At 50.4% G+C, this 11,506-nt stretch overlaps 1 protein-coding gene across 1 annotated transcript in view; it reads right to left on the bottom strand.

Moving 5' to 3' along the window:
• HADHB (hydroxyacyl-CoA dehydrogenase trifunctional multienzyme complex subunit beta) overlaps nucleotides 1-9,519 on the bottom strand; it is a 15,028-nt gene extending 5,509 nt beyond the window's left edge. Inside the window, exons 1-11 of the mRNA XM_057386919.1 lie at nucleotides 9,445-9,519; nucleotides 9,074-9,115; nucleotides 8,187-8,283; nucleotides 6,899-6,943; nucleotides 5,954-6,053; nucleotides 4,702-4,789; nucleotides 3,676-3,863; nucleotides 2,365-2,545; nucleotides 1,056-1,177; nucleotides 110-189; nucleotides 1-30 (exon numbers count right to left, since the gene is read on the bottom strand). Of these exons, the coding sequence (XP_057242902.1) occupies nucleotides 1-30; nucleotides 110-189; nucleotides 1,056-1,177; nucleotides 2,365-2,545; nucleotides 3,676-3,863; nucleotides 4,702-4,789; nucleotides 5,954-6,053; nucleotides 6,899-6,943; nucleotides 8,187-8,283; nucleotides 9,074-9,115; nucleotides 9,445-9,511 (1,040 nt within the window). The 5' untranslated portion in view covers nucleotides 9,512-9,519. The remainder of the gene's footprint in view (nucleotides 31-109; nucleotides 190-1,055; nucleotides 1,178-2,364; nucleotides 2,546-3,675; nucleotides 3,864-4,701; nucleotides 4,790-5,953; nucleotides 6,054-6,898; nucleotides 6,944-8,186; nucleotides 8,284-9,073; nucleotides 9,116-9,444) is intronic.
• Nucleotides 9,520-11,506: the final 1,987 nt, after the last annotated feature.

The following is an 11,506-nucleotide window of genomic DNA, read 5'->3' as shown; positions in this document are numbered from 1 at the left end:
TTTGGATCCTGGGACACGTAGACGAAATCCCTGCGCAGGAGAAGGGCTGTCAGTGCCAGGCAGAGGAGAAGGGAGTGGGAGCAGAGGGCACTGGAGCAGCCCCTCCTACCTTAGGTAGGCCTTTGGTTTGTATCCCATGGCCAGGGCCTTCTCCTCGGACATGATCAGGATGGCTGATGCTCCGTCGGTCTGCAAAGGGCAGGGARAAGGCAGTTGAGGGCTGAAAGAGCTGCACACCCTGCACACAACCAGCCCCAGAGACCTTGGGAAAAACCCTGGGTAAGAGGGGACCTGGGCATCACCAGAGCCTCCAGGACACCCCACTGTGACAGGGGCCAAAGGGCAAGGCTGCTGGATGGAGGGATGGAGGGGAGGAAGGGCATGGGGAGGGGGGGATGATCACTAATGATGTCAACACACACTGCTAAAACCCTTCCTTACAGCCCACAGGCACAATTCCCCTGGTTTCTCCCAGGACAGAGGTACTTAAAAGCCCTGCCAGGCTTGRGCCAAGCTGCTTATCCCAAACACTCACCTGTTCTCCCAGCTCTACCCAAAAACTGAGAATTATTCTGGGATGACACAAGCCACAGGCTCACCACATGACAAAAATTAACACTGTGGGTTTGGCATAACAAATCATGGAATAGTTTGGGTTGGAAGGGACCTTAAATCTCACCCAATTCCAGCCTTCTGACATGGGCAGGGACACCTTCCAYGTGATTCTGTGAAGTTCAGACTAAACCTACTGACTTTAGCTGTACAACATGACCAATCCCATCCTGGGACAGAAYTCCTTAGAGTGACTGACCCTCATGAAACAGCTACAGAGAAGCAAACAGGTCAGACATTCAAGAGCTTCAAGGGTTTTGATTTTAAAATGAAACAATCCAATGCCCAAATTCACCAGATCACAACTCAGTTCCAAGGTACACTTTGAAAATCTGCAAAGTCAATATTGAAAAGCTCATTCCCAGATAAYACCACCTAAGGGAGGCAGAGGGGGGAGTGGACAGCTCTCCCCTCTGTCTGACAGTGCTGGGAACAGGAATTACCAGGAAGGAGGAGTTGGCTGCTGTCACTGTTCCATAGGGCTTGACAAATGCTGGCTTCAGTTTCCCCATCTGCTCCATGGAGGAAGGCCGGATCCCGTTATCTTTGGTGACTGTGTCTTTGCCTGGTGAAGAAAAAAAGCACATTTAAACTACAAAAAAACAGCAACATTCAAGAATTTCATCACCAGGACTCCAGGGGGGAAAAAAAAACAGAAAATTGCCAGGTTCAGGACAAGTGTGAGGAGGGAAAAAAAGAAAATCTGTTTKTGGCATCACAAACATGGCTAAAAATAGCACTAAGATATTTAAAATRGCTAAAGATAGCACTTAAAAATTGAAGCTAGCTCATTTCTTCTCTGAAGACAAAATAACAAAGTGCTGCCATCTGTTCACTGTAGCGAAAAATTACCATGAGGAAAACTGAGCTGATAAAAGAATTTAAATTTAGGTTAAAAAGCCTAAATGGAGAAGTGGCCTGAATCARTTTAGATTTATGCACTGAGTTGTGATGAATAAAGAACACTGGGAAAACCTAAATATATCCATCTGCAMCTATGCCAACTGCTAAATAAGCCTGTACAGAAAAAAGTACCAACTGTGTAATAAAGACCACGTGGAACCATGGATCTACAAGGAAAATTCCTCCAGGATACCAATTACAGCTTCCAAATTAACAGGTATTACAGCAGAGCATCTCCACTGGGGTGAGGGGACACCAGGGCAGGCCATGGAAAGGTTCTCCCCAAAATGTTCCACCTCCCAGTGAGGAGTCTGAGGCCTGGTGAACTGGAACGAGCCACATTCCAGCTCTTCCCATTCAGCACCTGCATTATCAGACTGGGATTTTATCTGGCTTGTGTTTGTTGTTGATATTTTGGGGTATCAAGGTGGTTTCTCTTTCCTGGCTGGAASAGCAGGGGCATTCCAGGTGCAGCTGTCCTGATTTTCCTCGCTCTGTTACCCCATTAGCACAGATGCGGGGTGAGCAAGGTGAAAGTCAGATATGTAAAAATATGACAGAGGGCAGGGATGGATGGGATTTTGGGAAGGAATTGTTCCATGTGAGGGTGGGGAGGGGCTGGGATGGAATTTCTGAAGTGTCCAAGACCAGRCTGGACAGGGCTGGGAGCACCCTGGGACAGTGGAAGATGTCGTRGCTGGGACTGGGTGATCTTTATGCCACTTCCCATCCAAACCATTCCACRACACTCAGATATCCCATTCACAAACCCATCCCTCTCCACCAGCAGACTGAAATCCACCCACAAAACAGCCTGGAGCTGTCACCAGCAGCAGGGGGCACTGTCACCTGGAACTTTGAAGGGAACCACGTCCTGCAGCAGCCCCGCATCCTGAGCTTTCTTGGCCAGCGTGTGTGAGCGCAGCGCGTACTCGTCCTGCTCCAGGCGGGAGATACCRAAGGCGGCTGCCAAACGGTCGGCAGAGTGCCCCATGGTCTCGCTGGTGGAGAACTCTGCCACGGCTGGGAGCTGGGAGAAAAAGTCAGCACAGGTTAAAAATCCTCCTGACAGCATGAAGAGCTGAGCCCCATAGCAGAGGGAGGGCCTTGCTTTCGTTTGTTCAGAGATACCCAATTAACACACGGCAAACAGACAGAACAGACGCTGTGAAATGTGTCAGAGGAACCATCCCTTTTTCCAAGATTTTGGAAAAAATGAGGTCCAGCCTGCTGCTTACTCCTGAGCTCTGTTGAGAGCAGCTGCCTGTGCATTTAACAGGGAATCTATGACAAAGGGTGACCAAACCTTTTGGGTTCAGCTCAAACAACACACACTGGGACCTCAAAAATCCTTGTCAGACTCTTCCTCATCCCAAAGAAGAGTCCCGAAATAATTTTGGTTTAGTTTTAGTTCTTCCAGCAGCACACAGGAAATCCCTGGGTATATTCAAGTCTGAAATGTTCACATTTTAGGTGATTTTATCAGCTCTGCCCTACTAAAACTGGGCCTCACTGCACTCACACGACAGGGAATGGCATGGATGCAGTTTCCTTGGGAAGAGCTTGGGGTGGGAAGAATGGCAGTGCTGTCCCTTTCCATCTTCACCACGCTGTGATCCACCTCACTATGGCCCCCAGGACAGAKCAGCAGCTCACTGTGCTCCTGACACAGCCCCGTGGATGCTCTGCAGGGGAGCTGAGCACATCCAGCCCCTGGCAGGATTTGGCCAGAAATGGGAATTGCAAATAAGGTGCATTAATCAAACAACCATTATATTCACATACTGAGGATATTCCTGTCTAATATTAAGGGGGTTACTTCTATTATCAGGCAAAATTATTCTGATCAATCCCAACATTTTTCTGACACTTCAGGACCCTTGAATAACCTTTGTATTTACAGGGGAAAACCTTCTATTTCTGTAATTTCCAGCAGAGTTTATCCAGGAGGTTTACTGAGGATGAACAAATAGGAAGAAAAAGCAGAGTCCCAAGTGCTGTGAGATGCATTAAGCAAAGTTTTAACTCAAAGCAGAGGACAGAGATTGACCATGGTGAACCCCAAGAGCCACCCCACCCACCTCTGAATCCTCTCTATCGAGGTTTACACCTTCTAAAGCAATTTATCTAAATATCCAAATGCCCAAAAAACAACAATACCTCAGGAGCAAAGTAGTCAGGGCGAATTTTGGAAATGAGGGAGAGCTTCTGGCCCAGGGTCTTGGCTCGGTTCAGAGTCAGCATGGTCTTCCTCATCTTCCTGCTGTGGCGGATGGGGACATCAGACATGAGCTCCACACCCCCGGCCACCACCACGTCGCACTGGCCGGCCGCGATCATCCCCACGCCTGCAACGAGAGCCATTGTCAGGAATTCTGCCAGARCAGGGATCCTCACCCTGACAGAGCCCTGGGTGTTCCTGGAACTCATCCTCCAGCCCTGGTCATACAACATCAGCTTCTGTCACTTGGCTCCCAGTTGTCACATGGAGCAGGGAAGGAAGGACAGCCCCGGCAGTTTGAGGTGGGTCTGGTTTTCAGCCCTGTTTAGGTCAAGTCAAAGATAAAAGGAGCCTGAAAGGAGCAACTTCCTTCCCATGGTCAGTTCTCATCTCCCAAAACAGACACTGCTGCTGCCACCAACAGCAGACACTCAGCTCATGTTGTGTTTTCTTGGTTAAAAAAAACTTCCAGAGAGTCTCTGAGGTTGGAAAATCCCTCCCAGCCCATCAAATCCAAGCTGTTCCCAATGCTCGCCTTGTCCCCAGCCCAGAGCACTCAGTGCCACATCTCCAGGGTGTGGGGACACCTCCAGGGATGGGCACTCCAAACCTCCCTGGGCAGCCCCTGCCAAGGCCTGAGCACCCTTTCCATGCAGAAATTTCTCCTGGTGTCCACCCTGAGCCTGCTCTGRCCCAGCCTGAGGCCGTTCCCTCTCCTCCTGTCCCTGTTCCCTGGAGCAGAGCCCGACCCCCCCGGCTGCCCCCTCCTGTCAGAGAGTTGTGCAGAGCCACAAGGTTCCCCCGGACCCTCCTTTGCTCCAGGCTAAACAATCCCATTTTTCCTCCCATTCCAGCATTTCTTCATTGTTTTTTTTTACATTCACAAGCAGTGCAAGTGGGATGAGGACTGTAGAAGAATTCCCAAGCTCTTTCTCAACCCCCAGCTTGTTCTTCCAGCCCCGTACCTGTGGTCATGGCCTGGTTTGAAGAAATACAGGCCATGGTGACGGTGTGAGCTGGAGTTTTGTCAGAGAACCCCGCTCCCAAGGCAGCCTGCAACAACAGAGAGTGGCTGTTAAACTCAGAGCTTTTTGCTTCCAGCCCAGCACACCTTGCCAGCTGCAGCCTAAGACAAGGATTTTCATACAGTGAATTATGTCAGCAGCTCTTCCCCTCCCCAGACTCTGGAGCAGGAGCTGAGGCTGCTGCCGAGTTATGAGAACAGTCACTGCCCCTCCACGTTTTTTAATAAAGAGACAAACTAATCACACACCTCACATTTAAACAATCACATCAAAAGTGCCTCCAACTCCTTGACATCATCTCTGCTTCACCTTACTGGCAAMGGCAACAAGTGAAAGGGGTGATTTAGCCCGTTCAGCACACAGTGCTGTGGCTTCACAGAGAGCAGAAATCAGCAGAGCAGTGACTCATCTGAGCAGCCCAGAGCAGCTCCCAGACACCTCCCCTACTTGGGATGTGGCCAACTAGTTGAAAGTTCAGCAGTTGTTCCCCAGTTAAAATTACSCTGCAGCCCCATCTGACTGGCAGGTGACCAAAGCCAGGCCTTGCATTCACGAGGCCGAGGTTGCTGCTGGCACCTCCCCAGTCACAGGAGCCCAGGTTGCATCAGGGATTTATCCAGGTGCAGAGCAGAGCCTCCAGGTCAGCAAAAACTGACCCATGACCCCTGAGGATCAGCTGCTCTGTGGATAATACAGGAATTGTGTTTTCTGGCTGTTGCAACAAAGGGCAGCAAAGCTGCCTCGCTTCAAATCCTGTGAACTGACCAGCCAACCTAAATAAATAAATCCCACAACAAAGCAAACCCTCACAGCACACTCTGCTCCTCCCCAGGACATTGGGTAAGRCAGCGTTGGAGTCCAACTGATATTTAGGAGCTCAGGGATCAGCAATCCTTAACAAAACCTTCCCATGTAGGGAAGAGTCAAGYAGAGGCTTCACAGCTTTAAAATACGAAAATCTATTAAAAAACAATGCTAAACGAAATCTATGGCAGATTTCAACAGGAGACAGAGAATCAGAAAATCATTTTGCTTATAGTCCCAGGCACTCACTTAACAGCACAACTACTTCATACTCTCAAACCATATTTGAACAAACAATAACACTGGGAATTCAGTTTTAGCAAGTATTTGTTGTCTTTGTAGCAGYTGCAGAAATCAGACTCACAAGGAAGTGCTGCACAGAACCTACCTCTCTGGCAACATTACTGGTTTTCACCTCCTGGATAACTGTGCCATAAACAATGTAATCAACAACATCCCTGGGGACACTGGTCCGGGTCAGCAGGCCCCTTAGGAGAAGAGCAAAACAAAGAAAATGGGCATCTCATCAGCAATAAACTCTCCAAAATTCTCTTCTGCCAGCTTGGCTGGAGAACAAGGCAAAAACAGAACCACAGCTCCTATGCCCAGCTCAGAAATCTCATGTGCATGTGGGCCTGTGGGAAGTGTAGCTGATTATGGGCTGCAAGCAGTCATGGTGATAATTCTATTATAAATCATTACAGAACTTCATTAAAGCAACTACTTTATAACCCCCATATCCCTCCTTCCACAAAATGTTCACAAAATCCTCACATCCCAGAATGGTTTGGGTGGGAAGGGACCTCAGAGCTCATCCAGTGCCAGTCCTGCCATGGGCAGGGACACTTCCCTCTGTCTCAGGGTGCTCCAGCCTGGCCTTGGACACTGCCAGGGATCTGGCAGATCATCTCCAATTTTCCACAATTCTGCCTCTCAACAAACCCGGTGCTAATGACCCCAGGAACAGAAGGGACAGGCAGAGTGACAGAATTAGCTCCATATCCTCATTGCCACTTAGTTTCCTCTGTGCTGCCCAGGTTGGTTTTCCCACCAGATGTAAGCTCTCCTCAACAGCAGCTCTGATCTCTGCGTTTGGAAAATTAGAGCTGGGAATCAAATTCACTGAAATTTGCCACCATCACCATCTTTTTACACCAACACAAACCTACTGCAAATCCCAACATCGACACAGCCACCCACTACTGTGGAATGAGCCAGGAAAAATAAAGCACCTGAGCTGTTCAGAGCCAAGCCCAGAGCCCTGGCTTTGCAACCCTGGAACACCAGCATTTTAACAAGAATTTTGAGCCCTTCTARAATTCAATTTACTTACTGCAGTGCTGCTCTGGCTAAGTCATGTGGCATCAGATCTGCATATCTGGAAGATGAAGAGAGGCAAAAATTCAGAAGTGTGAGAAGTCAGTACAAAATACTCAATGCAGAAATCAGTACAGAACTCTCAATACAAAAATCAGTACAGAACTCTCAATACAAAAATCAGTACAGAACTCTCAATATAAAAATCAGTACAGAGTCCTTAATACAAAAATCAGTACAGAGTCCTTAATACAAAAATCAGTACAGAGTCCTTAATACAAAAATCAATACAGAATTCTCAATTCAGAAATCAGTACAGAACCCTCAATACAGAATTCTCAATTCAGAAATCAGTACAGAACCCTCAACATAAAAATCAGTACAGAATTCTCCTGTGAGCACAGAGGTGCAGCAAGAACTGGGGATGGATCAGAAATGATTCACTGCATTTTGATTYAAACATTTCAAGGAATCACAGATTGCTTTGGTTGGGAAGGGACATTAAAGTCCATCCAGTGCCACCCCCTGCCATGGGCAGGGACACCTCCCACTGTCCCAGGGTGTCCCCAATGTCCAGCCTGGCCTTGGGCACTGCCAGGGATCCAGGRGCAGCCACAGCTTCTCTGGGCACCCTGTGCCAGGGSCTSCCCACYCTCCAGGGAACAATTCCTSCCCAATATCCCATCCATCCCATTCCTCTGGCACTGKGAMSCCATTCCCTGTGTCCTGTCCCTCCATCCCTTGTCCCCAGTCCCTCTCCAGCTCTCCTGGAGCCCCTTTAGGCCCTGGATCCTTCCCTTCTCCAGGKGAGCACCCCCAGTTCTCCCAGCCTGGCACCAGAGGGGCTCCAATCACTGCACTAAAYGCACAGAAAAGCAGCAGTGACCATGCAAAGAAATCTTTTCTCCATCCTGACTAAGAGTCAGGTGTTATCCCAGCCCAGCTGTGGATTTGTTGGCACAACAGCCCAGGAAGAGCAGCCTACAGCAGATTCTTGCCCCTGTCCTACCAGTTTTGTGAAATTTGTCACTTCATCTGCTATAGATTCACCAACAGCTTCCTCGAGACATGCTCCAYAAATCCTCACCCTTCCCACACTTCATGCACATGGATAACCTTCYTCAAACACATTTTGGCATTAGACAAGCAGGAATAACTGCAGCAGCCCAACTCACTGCCCCTCCCGAGCCTTTGGGCCCAGGAGTAACTACACTGAAATGAAGAATTGAGATTTTTCACAGGAAGAGTCAGTGTTAACCAAGCCAGGGGGTGTTTTCTGTGTTTCACTCCTCTTTGATACTCACGAGGTGCCAGACAGCAGGAAGGGGATGCGGACACCCTCCACCACCACAACATTCTTCACCCCAGTTTTGCCCAAAGTCTTCTTAGTCTTGGCCTGGGCTGTGAAGAGAGAAGTGATGGCGACAAGAATATCAGCAATTTWAATACAGATCCTGCAAAAACTTCTAGAAAACAAAGAAAACTCTCTTCTTTTGGTGTATAAGTGAAAGGCAGAGAAGGTAGGACACCTGAGCTGGAATCTTGGAATCATGGAATGATTTGGGTCAGAAGGCCCCTTAAAGCTCAGCCAGTGTCACATTCCACTATCCCAGGTTGCTCCAAGCCCCATCCAACCCAGCCTGGGACACTTCCAGGGATGGGGCCTGTGCCTCACCACCCTCTGAGCCAAGAATTTTTTCCTCATGGGAAGAAGTTCTCTCCCCAGTGAGACAAGTTCAAGACAAAGAATGTCAAGATTCAGCATTGTTTGATGGGTCAGTGCCAGAATAAAACTCCAGCACTGTGTGGGGACTTCTTCATGCTCTTCACAAGGGGATGATGCAGAGCTTCTGCCCAGGCCTGTTCCCAAAATCCCAAAGCATGAGTCACCTGAGTAACCCCCACAATGAAAYCCAAAACATGGATCACCCCAACCACTCACTGTGGACTGTGACTAAAAATTGGGAATGGCTGTTGGGAGCCAGGGCACTTGGACAATGAGAAGTCTCAGTTGCAAACATTGGTTTGCCTGAAGCTTTCCTCATTTGCAGCTTTTTAGGAACACATGAACTAAGGCACTCTGCACCATTTCTACAATTTAAGTGGAACAAGACTCTGAGAAAGGGATGCAGTTCCCAAAACAGCCTCATTTAGCACAGACCCACTGAAATTCCAGGTGTTTTCCCTTTACCTGCTGCTTGGAACTGTGAGGAGCAGCTGAGCGATCGAGCAACTGGAAAACAAAGAATGGAAGAAAAGCAAAAAAAAAAAAAATTGTGAGTAACATTTGTGGTCTCTGTAAAAAAGGTTAAAAAAGCAAATAATGTCACTGTAAGACCTGAACACCTRTGGGGTATGGGGTGGTTTACTCTGTTCAGGAATTTGACAGTTAACTGTTAACTCAAGACTCTTCCCCCTGTGACGTGGGAAGGGACAAACATGGCAACAACATAATCAGAGGTTAACAAAATTAACATTATCATCCTTTTAAAGGTGAGAACAGAACAGATTCCCATCCCAGCACCCATTCCAAACCCACCAATGAAAGTTAAAGATACTCACGGCCCCCGGCAGCCCATGCTGAGGACACGGAGAGGTTCCTCAGGGCAGAACTCAGCATGGAACTCATTTTGGAATCTAGGAAAGGTTGAAGTCAGTCCAACCTGCTGTGTCCGGAACAATCCCAAGGGAAGTGACCTGCCTGCCTCCCTCAGAGCCAAAAGGCAAGGAGCAGACACTCCAAGGGTGGCAGCAGCAGAGGGAATCACTTCCCTTCCGYGAGCGGAATCTGACCAGGAGGAGCCTGGCTTGTGGCTGGGGCTGCAAATGTYCCTGTGAATAAATACTGCCCAGTGAACTTCTCAATTCCCTCCCAATGCTCCACCACTTCCCACTGGAAAGTTGTCCCGGTGCCCAGGCAGCCCTGCTGCCAGCAGCAGCTCCTGACGCAGTGTCCTTGGCACCCCTTCACGCCCCTGCCCCTTGTCAACCCCTGCTGTGCATCCCCATGGCAAACTCATGTCCTCACCCCCAAAAAATCCTCTGCAGCTTTCCCAAAACTCACTCCAAAACCAGGTTTCCCTATCAACAAATCCTCATCTGCAGATTTTATTGCCCAGAGGGCAGGATGGTCCTCACAGTTCTTTGGCTGTTCCAGGCCAACATTCATCCACCTCTGTCACATTTTAGGGGTTCAAATCCCAGCATCTTCTCCCCCARACAGGAATTTTTTTTCCATGGAGGGGCACAGGAACACCCAGAGTCCCAAAGCCTGCCCTCAGCTCCCCAAAATATTCAGCACAAGCTGCCAGTCATCCCCTCTGACACTTCCCAGCTGCAGCTCCACACCTGGAACGTGCCACACACATTCCTCCCTTCCCAGCCCACAAACCAAAGCCAGGCTCCTCCTGTCAACAAAGGTCCTGAAAAAAGACCTTTCCAAGACATCCAGCTCTTCCTTCACGGTACCGAGATCCCTCCCCACACCTCACTAAGGCTTTTCCCTTTATTTTCCCCGCCCAGCTGACAGAAGTTCCTCCCAGGTGTAACCTCCTCCTTCTCCTCCCTGTCCACACTGTACAGCCATCTCCTTCCGATGTTCCCCTGTTCCTGCCCCCCAAAATGCCCCCACCCCCCTCATTTTTGGAAGCCAGTGCTCCTCTGGCACCCCCTGCCCGCACAAATCACCAGGGCAAAGCTCCTTGAAGAGCCTGAAGGATCTGCCTGGATTCCGCAGCTGAGCTGGACTCCGTGATCCTCATGGATCCCTCCCAGCCCCGGATAATTCATAATTCCATAAACAACTCCTACTCCCTTCCCCTCTCCACACACCCCTGACTCTTTCACGCACCACAGCACCGTCATCCCCACCCCAGAGACTCCCAGCGCCCACCTGCTACACCCCCAAAATACACCCCTGCTTTTCTCACCCCCACAGACCCCCTCCATCCATCCAGGACCGATCCCTCGATCCCTCCATCCATCCAGGACCGATCCCTCGATCCCTTCATCCATCCAGGACCGATCCCTCGATCCCTTCATCCATCCAGGACCGACCCCCGGCCCTCCCCTCACCCTTCTCCAGGCCCACCCCCGTCTACCCGGAACAAAACCCCGACTCCCCTCAGTTTTTCCCCGTCCATCTGGGACCGACCCCCGGACTCCCTTCACCCTCACCCCGCCCACTGAGGACAGACCCCCGACTCTCTCGTCCATCCCGGACCGAGCCRCCTATCCCAGCTCTCACCCCTTTCCCCGGGACCGACTCCCCGACTTCTCTCACCCTTCCCGCACCTTCCCGTCCGTCCGGGACAGAGCCTTTTACTCCCGGTCCCCTCCTGTCCCCCTGTCCCGGGGCCGCCGCTCACCTCGGCCCTCGCCCCGCTCTGCTGCCGCCCCACCTCCCCTCAGCGAGGGCCCCGCGCCCCCTCACGCTCCGGGCTGCCCTCGGCGCGCCTGACCGACACCGCTCACTCCGCAGCCCTTCCCCGAGCTCTCCCGCAATCTGCTCCGGCTCGGAACGCGTTGAAAACAGTCAGGACACCGCGGAAAAAAGGAGGAGAGGGAGGCAGAAGCGTGCTGTCGGCGGTGAAGCGCGCAGGCAGCGCGGCGGGCAGGCGCGGGC

This window comes from Malurus melanocephalus, unplaced genomic scaffold (genome assembly GCF_030028575.1).
Source record: "Malurus melanocephalus ecotype Western Australia unplaced genomic scaffold, MMel_1.1 scaffold_1097, whole genome shotgun sequence".
NCBI classification, from domain to species: domain Eukaryota; kingdom Metazoa; phylum Chordata; class Aves; order Passeriformes; family Maluridae; genus Malurus; species Malurus melanocephalus.
The sequence above is the reverse complement of the archived record's forward strand: the minus strand, read 5'-3'. Positions and strand labels throughout refer to the sequence as shown.